The sequence below is a fragment of the Psammomys obesus genome, unplaced genomic scaffold, assembly GCF_907164565.1.
Source record: "Psammomys obesus unplaced genomic scaffold, mPsaObe1.curated_primary_1811, whole genome shotgun sequence".
Taxonomy (NCBI): domain Eukaryota; kingdom Metazoa; phylum Chordata; class Mammalia; order Rodentia; family Muridae; genus Psammomys; species Psammomys obesus.
In genome coordinates, this window is record NW_026590859.1 from 1,961,693 (window position 1) to 1,970,281 (window position 8,589).

An 8,589-nucleotide genomic window follows, 5' to 3' on the forward strand; every position below is an offset into this window, starting at 1 on the left:
GCGCAGTGTGTACACAGTGACTAATGTCTTCCTGAGGGAGCACTGCGAAGTGTGTACGTGGTGGCCAAGCATCTTCACTGGCTCAAGCGCGTGTCACTGGGCAGACGCTCTACTATGACAAATGCATTTTGCAATCATCATCTTAGAAGGGGGCCGGCTAGTTATCTCACTGGGTAAAAGCACTTGCTGCCAAGCCTGACAGGCTTGGTTCAGAGCCCAGATCTACACAAGAAGAAAAGTCACTCCTACAAGTTGTCCTGTGACCTCCACATGCATGGGGAGAGGGACACACAATAAATAAAAATGCAACAAAACATTAAACTGGAAGGTGGCTAGATACATGGCTTAGTGGTTAAGAGCACTGGCTGCTGTTCCGGAGGATACAGGTTCAGTTCCCAGCTCACCACTGTCTGTAACTCCAGTTCCAGGAGACCCACACCCTCTTGTGGTCCCACAAGCACAAGGTCCTCGTGTGGCACAGGCGTGCAGTTAAGACGCTGACACACATAAAGTTAAAACAATTAAAGACTGCCCGGAGAGTAACAATACCCAAGAAGCTAGCTAAGTTTGTCTGTGTCAGTTAATGAGCTACAAGGCTCAGAGATAGGATGCAAAGAAAGCCATTCAGTGGATCATCTACTTACACGATTATAAATTCTAAGCCACATGAAAGGTTCATTAATTCACCAGATTCAATTACAGCTTTTCAAGAAAGAATGAAAACCCTAGTCCTTGACAGGTTTGATGGTGCATGCCTGGAATCCCAGCACCCAGAAAGCTGCAGGTGTAGGATCACTGGTTCCAAACCAATCTCAACCACAGAGCTAAAACAAAGGGAAAGGAACCCAGCTCTACTTCCTGCTGCCATCAGTGCTGGCTTACCCACCACACACACACACACACACACACACATACACACACGCCTCCATCTTCCACCTCTGTTCCTCCACGACTCTGAAATCATAGAGGCCAATGTTCTTTGACCCTTTACATTAAATATGAAACCATCTTACATTCCTGTTTTTAATGTATATGCTACAACTTTCTAAAAGAGAGTCAAGGAAGCCTCAAACTGAGGAAACACAGCATTACTGTAACATAAGAAGCCAGGACACTGGAAACAGGCCACAGCTTTCCAAGGAATGGCAACAGAGTGACAGACAAGAATTTCCAATTCTCTGTAACCAGCTTGTTTTGGTATTTTTTTTTTTTTGTTTGTTTCATTTTTTTGTGTTTTGTTTCTTGAGAAAGGCTCTCACTAGACCAGCCTGGCTTCAGATTTGTAATGACCCTCGGTCTGTGCCATGCACAGACAGTGCTCACAGGCATCTACAACTCACTCAGCTCAAAGGCCCAGCATTAACAGCTTCGCTGAGTGACAGAGCACAGTGCAGTGAGGCCGTCTAGATTAGATCTGCACAAAGATTTTTTTTTCTTTTTAGATATGTATTTTCATTGTTTTTAACTGTGTGGACATGTGTGAGCACAAAGTTCAGGTGCCCAAGGAGGCCAGAGACAGCAAATGCCCTGGAACCAAATGATTGCAAAATAAATTCTATCATGCATGCCCTTACCTACCTAACCATTTCTGAAGCCCCCATAAAAGTTTTAGCCATCACTTGTTTGCAAAGGTCCAAAAGCCACACAGAAGTGATGGCACTCACCTTTAACCCCAGCACTGGGAGGCAGGGGCAGGTGGATCTCTGAGTCCACACCAGCCTAGTCTACGTGGCCAGTTTAGGCCAGGAAGGGAGCTACATAGGACTCTGTTTCCAAAAGAAAATAAACCAACAAACAAAAAACACGGGGAAAAAGGAGGGAAGGGGCAGGAAAACTAAAGCAGCAGTGATCAAACACTGTCGTTCCCTGACTCCAGGCGAATAGCTAAAAAAGCCACCCAGACCCGAAGGCAGCATCTCCGCTCACTGGATTTGCCAGGTGGCAGGAATGACATCATTTGACCCCCAGCTCAGTCAGTGTAAAGTGCGCAGATGGGGCAAGGATGCCTCAGCAGGGCAACCCAGAGCACAGTGGGGTCCTGGCGTCTGCAGACTCAGACCCCGCTGCTACACAGCAGGTCCCAGGTTCTCCAAGCCTCGTTCCTGGAGAACTGAATGCACAAGTCCACACAAGACGGTGTTGCTCCAAAGATGCCATGAGGCTCCTAGGGCTTCAGGAAGGCCTACATGCCAGGTCAACCCAAACAGCATGGCTTTCCCTCTTTCTCTTCCCCATCTTCCTCCTCCTGGCAGTTGTCAACATTTACAGCCTGCCTGTCCGGGGAGTTTTCAAACACCAATAAAATTACCAAAAAGCTTTCAAAATCAAAAACCGATAAAAGAAGATTCTTAGAGATAAACCCACCAGAGGCAGGTACCATCAGCTAGAATCACGTTTTCCATGGCAGAATGAATTCTGCTAAGGATGTGACTCGGAGTTCATACCAGGTAAACTACTGGTGGTTTAACTACAATCCATAAACAGGATATATAACTTCCCTGAAGCAAGCTTCCCAAATTTATCTTCCACAGGGAATGAATTATGCTTTTTTATTTCTTTGAATTGAAGGCTCTCTAGAACACTAGAACCCACCCTCCTGCCCTGGAATATCCGAGGCATCAGAGATCTTTTGCCTGTGATCCGGCTTTCCAACACAGCAGCAGTCTGGCTGGGGAGCCCGCCACAGCCGCCCAGCCCTGAGCAGTGGTGGCTGGCTCAATGGCCTTTGACGGGTCAGAGGCCATCATTCGAAGGCAAAGGCTGTGATTCCCCTCACCCCTGCGCAGCACCCCACTCACCATTGATGTTCAGGAAGGGGAAGGTGTCCTGGATGGGGACGTGGTGCTGTGACTGATCAAGCTCATCCTCCTCCTCATCTTCATCCACGTCGTTATCTTTCTCGTCCCAAGGAGCAGACCCCGTGGATCCTACCCATGACACACGAGCCCACAGAAAAGCAGATTGTTTCACCACCATCTCAACAGCTGACCCACCACCAGGCCAGAGACCCCTCAAGCTCAGTGTGCCCTGACGAGCTCTGGAGAGTTGTAATTCCTTGCACAAAGTCTAAGCTCAAGCTCTGCTTTCTTGCCTTAGAAATCCCTTCACATTACTACAGTGGCTTTCTACACATCAGCATCCCTTTTAAGGGCCCCGATTACTCACTCTTCTCCTCTGTGAATCACACAGAAGGGGGCCACGACCCCTCCATTATGGCAGGCCTGACTGGGCAATAAGCCTGACTATCCGGCTCTTTGTATCATTCCTGGCCAGGTCATGGCCACTGGCTCTACTAGTAGCCTTTGAAAAGACAGAGGCTCAGCACGACACAGTGGCTCACACCTGTAATCCAAGCAGTTGGGGAAGCAGAGGCAGATGGATCTCTGTGAGTTTGAGGCCAGCCTGGTCTACAAAGCTAGTCCAGGAGTACCAAAGCTACACAGAGAAACCCTGTCTCAAAACAACAACATATATATATATGAAAGAAAGAGGATCAACATGCTCAGTAACTCAATTCAAGTCCAGCAGTCAGACAGTGGTAAGAGCCAGGTTTGGGCAACAAACCCTCTAGAGCTCCCCCTTCTCCCCTACCCCACATCCCAAGAGAGGCTGTCCTATAGCAGAACTGTGCCCTCATCCACCTTCTACTTGAAGCCCTCATTCTGTAACTCCTTATACCGTCTGCTCTCGGAGCTCTTCCCAGGGAGAGGCCAGATTTCCTTTCTCCCTGCGAGCCTCGAGCCTCGGGTCTCACCTGGGTTAATGACAGAGCCCTGGGGCTGAGGAATGTCGCACACTTGGTAGATCTTCACAGGGTTCATGGGCACTTCCTTGGTGCCATCATACATCAAGTTGAACTCCCTGCTTTTGTTGAGAGCACAGCGGAGCTGAGCCTTCCACTTAGCCGGGTCAGGATCGTCCACCCCTTCCTGGTACTTCCCAGTCTCCACAGCCCAAGCCTGAGGGAGGAGACAGCGGGAATGCTGACCATATGGAGAACCACTGCCAAGCCTGTACACACCCCTCACATGTGCTCACATGCACACACACTTGCACGCACACCTGTTAGTGCTCCTAACACCAACCTTGACATTGGAGCGGATAATACTGACCTTAGGACCAGCCAAGGTAACCAAAGAGAGATCAAGCTGTATGCAAACAGAGCTTGGAAGGGAGCTTTAGTTCAGGCTTTAGCACCAGCACCTGCCCGGACAGCAACGCCGACACTAAAGTCTGGGGTAACGCTGTACTGCAGGGCGTTAGGCAGACCTTTTCTCCTCTGCAGGCATGAAAATGAAGCATGCTCCACCTTGCCAGGCTCTCTTTTAAAGCAAGAATAGCTCATCCAGAAAGTACCACAAAAGGTAGTTGCAGATGATATAGAGACTTTCAGGAGCCAGGTGTGGTGCTATCTACCTGACAGACCAGCACTTAAGACGCTAAAACAGGAGGACAGTGAGTCTGGAGTTAGTCTGAGCAACATCATGAATATGTTGAAGACCAGCCTGTACCATAGAGTGAGACCTTGATTCAATAAAACAAAACAAAAGGCCTCCAGGATGCATGCCCTAGAGTTCAGCTTCTCCCTCTCACACTTGAGGGCATCAGTCGTTACACACTCAGCACGTATTTCTTCCCAGTTCTTCAAACTTCCCCTTCACTGGAAACCTCATGCAGTGGCCTACAGGCCTAAAAACCACTTTGAAGCTTCCTCTCTGTTTTCCCAACATAGGAGGCCAAAGAGCTGATGCAGACGAGAGGAGTGGAGTCGTCTGCCCCGAGAGAAGAGGGAAACGAGCCTCTGAAGAACAGACCCAGCCCCTCAGGAATGTCCCAGGATGAGCAGCTGAGCCCCGCTTTCCAGGTCCCCTCCCAGACTGGCCAGGCTCCCCGCTGGCCATCTGCCCTCTGGGCAGCAAGCTTCTTCATGTTCCCTAATGCAGAAGACCTCATTAGGGGCTTTTCCTAAGGCAGAAGGCCTCATCAGGGGCCATTCCTCAGGCAAGAGTATTCTCCTGCTTAAATGTTTAATTTCCATTACATTTTATTTATTTAGTGTATAGAAGTGGGAATCCTTCTACACCATGTGGGTTCTGGGGATTGAACTCAGGGCATGAGGCATAGCGAGCGACACCTGCCTTTAGGCTCTGAGCCAACCACCAGCACCACCTGAACCTTTTCAGGCTGTCAGGGCAGATTACTTCTCCAAACTTTGCCACACAGGACCTCTCTCTCTCTCTCTCTCTCTCTCTCTCTCTCTCTGAAACAGACTCTCCCTACAAAGCTCAGGCTGGCCTCAAAATCTCACAGCACTCCTCCTGCTTTGGCTTCCAGAGTAGTAGGGTTTTAGGTATGCACCACGATACAACAGCACAGGCTTTTTCTTTAAGCTGAAACTGAGCGTTTGCACCCTCCTTTGAGATCCCGCCCTGCAGAACAGCGGTGTCCAAGGTTAATTAAGTCTCTTCTTTCAACTCAGACTCACTTTCTCTAGCCACCTTCTCTGACTTGGCTTCCTCTGCAGTCTAGGATGAAAAATAGCAACAGTGCTGAGCTGCCCTGTGTGGCTTAGCAGGCACCAGGGTGGCCAAGGCTGGCTCCATCCATAGGGAGTCTCAGTTCACTGCTCCTGGTGTCTGAGAGGAAAGCGTGCTATTACCTGGGCTGTCTGCCTGCTGCCTCCCTATGTGCCCTCAGCTCGTCTGACCCTCCATATTCACACTGGCTCTGACTGGGCGGCTGACTCCAGCTGCAGATTCTGGAAGAAGTCTGTGCTTCCCTGTGATTCCCTTAGGCCCTGCTCCTTCACAGCTGGACCAACCGAGCCCCAGCCCGGCCCAGCTTCCTGCTCAGACCCACCATCTCCTCAGCCAGCTCAGCTGACACAGTGACACCCCTTACAAGCGCAGCTTCGGGACTGAGAAGGGAAGGCCGTGAGGCGCACATGGGCAAACACTGATGTGTAAACCGTACTTGTTCAGACCCTCCCTGAGGCTGGTCGCTGTGGAGGCCTTCCTTCTCTTCCTAAAATGGTTCCTATCTCCACACTTTTATAGTACTTCACAAATATCCCCCCACACTTCACTTGATTTTCATGACAATTCTAAGAAGCGGACGAACTGGCTCCACCCCAGCTAACCAAAGGGAAAACTGGAGGCCAGATGGGGCATGCTTTGCTCAAGACTGTCCACGGGGTTGGTGGTTACAGAAGCTGAGGTCAGACAGTTCGTTTCCCACTTAGATCATACGGGGACAGAATGGAGTCAGAGACATGGGTTCAAATCCTGGAGCTAGCACTGACTGATGAGCTAGCTCCACTGATGGCTTCTACACCTACAACACGGGATGGAGAAAGACTTGCCTCGGTCATTGTGAGAGTAGTGACATTGGGAACACAGGTGCCAGGCTGGTGCCTCATTTCTGCATCTCACCAAAAGTTTGTCAGAGTGTCGGATCTGTGTGAATATCCTCTCTTCTAACAGCATTCTATAAACAGACACACCAGTGAAAGCTTTCCTCACACCCTCATGAGCGGGCCTTACAAAATCAGCCTTTTCATGTGACAGGTCAGATACTTCAACAGCCAGCTCAGGCCCAGAGCAAGGCTGCGAGGGCTGCGACGGGGCCTAGGCAAGCTTGTCCCTTACTCGGCGTGGGCACTGGTCCACAGAGGTTTCCCTTATCTCTTTCATAATGCTCATACCTACAGTAAGTGTTTCATTTACACGCTTTCAAAGCACTCTCAGGCAAATTTTCTCTCTGCCTCTCCCCTCCACACCTGACACAGGTGGGCAACAGGATGGCTTCCCTCAGAGCCCTGGGCTTGCCCTGATCCTGCAGTCAGGACAGCCTTCCAGCTTACAGGCAAGTAAGAGAGGACAAGCTCACTGCGCATTGCGAGTGGCAGGGACCAAAGCTACTCCTGGGATGGAAGGGTGAAGTTGCTGTAGAGTGAAGACGCAGTTCCTGAACTGTATCCACAAAACCCTTCCACAACCACTGCCCACCAACCTCTGTCTGAAGTCAGGCTTTGGTTTCAGTGAAATTTAGTAAAGCGCTATGTGACTAAATCTCATCTTAACTACGATGAAAACCATGGAGAAATTACTTGTTATTTAAGAGAACATAATTTGGGCTTGGGATGTAGCTTGGTGGTAATGTATAGGTTTTGTGTGCACAAAGCCTGGGACTTGATCCTTAGGAATGAAAAAGAGGTGAAAAAATAAGAAGAGGAGAGGGGACAAAAGGGGAGGAGAAAGGAGAAAGGAAAAGAAAGGGAAAAGAAGGAAGAAAGATATTGCTGGAATAAAAACGTGAGGCTGGAGAGGTGGCTTAGCAGAGGACCTGAGTAACTTGGCTCCCAGCACCCACATCAAGCAGCTTACAACCATCTGCCAGCTCCCAGGAATCCAATCTTCTGACCACTAAGGGTGCCTGCACTCACACACACTCACACGCACACACACGCGCACACACACACACACACACACACACACACAGGCAAATACACACACACCCTGCCCCCTGATCCGTTGGGATATGAACTGAGTATCTTCCAGCCAAAGGGAATGTAACAGTCTCCAGCCTCATAGACTTAGCTTGAGGACCACGGTTTGAACATCTCACTGTATGCATCCCCCTGCACCAGAGAGCCAGAACAGAGAAATCGAACAAACCCAGAACGGCCTCAGAGAGCTGGAACAAAACTCAACTCAGATGGCAGAAGGAAGTTCTTTACCTTAAAAATGGTGTTTTCTTCCTCTTGTTGGGGGCTGTGCCGCGTGGCATGTTTCCAGGGGATCTGGAAGCGTTTGGAATCTCTATGTAGCCAGATAAGACCAGGGTAGAGGCCACTGTCCACCTGGGCCACCAACCAGGGCTTCAGCCGGACTCTTCGAGGGTGGAGGGCCATGATCTGGGAGGAGGGAGAATGGGAGAATGGGAGACTGGGGCCAGGCACCGGGGACTTTCCCAGCCTCTGTTCCCATGCACTTCGGCTACAGTTTCACTGGATTACAGCAAAGAAATTAAATATGGCAATAAACTGTGCCAGACAGAGGGAAAGAAAAGAGGCAAAAGGGTTCTTTTGATTCTTACTGCAAGGCCATTTATACTTCACGCTCCAGCCAAATGGGACTTATCATGCAAGCAGATCGCATTTCTTCTGCTTAGGCAGAGAAACGAGGTGATGTCACCTTGCAGGGGCACAGCTTCCCCAGGGGCTCTGCAAGGCGAGGGCAACTGTTCTTTTCAGTCCTGCCTCAGGAGAGGGCAGGAGAGTCTTGGGGACAGAAGACAGATGGGCCAGAAGCTAAAGAGACTGTGTTTCCAAGAAGACAATGGAAAACGAGTGACATGGCTACTTGAAGGAAGCAGGCGAGGCCCGGGCCCCGGGTCCAAAGTTCTCACTTGGGTGAGCAGACAGAGTGTCCATCGCCCCACAGCCTTCCTTTCCCTTGGCTTGTAGCAAAAGGAGTTCCAGCTGGCCTCCAGCACCCAAGGTACAGCTTTCGTGAGCTTGGGAAAACTAAGACAACCGAATCCCGTTGCCACAGTCAAGCCCTCCGCAGCTAAGCTGGCCTCCTCACC

At 50.1% G+C, this 8,589-nt stretch overlaps 1 protein-coding gene across 1 annotated transcript in view; it reads right to left on the minus strand.

Moving 5' to 3' along the window:
- The window catches only part of Irf6 (interferon regulatory factor 6), a 14,361-nt gene extending 6,446 nt beyond the window's left edge, over positions 1-7,915 (minus strand). The window contains exons 1-3 of the mRNA XM_055609209.1: positions 7,739-7,915; positions 3,755-3,959; positions 2,799-2,927 (exon numbers count right to left, since the gene is read on the minus strand). Of these exons, the coding sequence (XP_055465184.1) occupies positions 2,799-2,927; positions 3,755-3,959; positions 7,739-7,912 (508 nt within the window). The 5' untranslated portion in view covers positions 7,913-7,915. The remainder of the gene's footprint in view (positions 1-2,798; positions 2,928-3,754; positions 3,960-7,738) is intronic.
- Between the last annotated feature and the right edge of the window lie 674 nt (positions 7,916-8,589).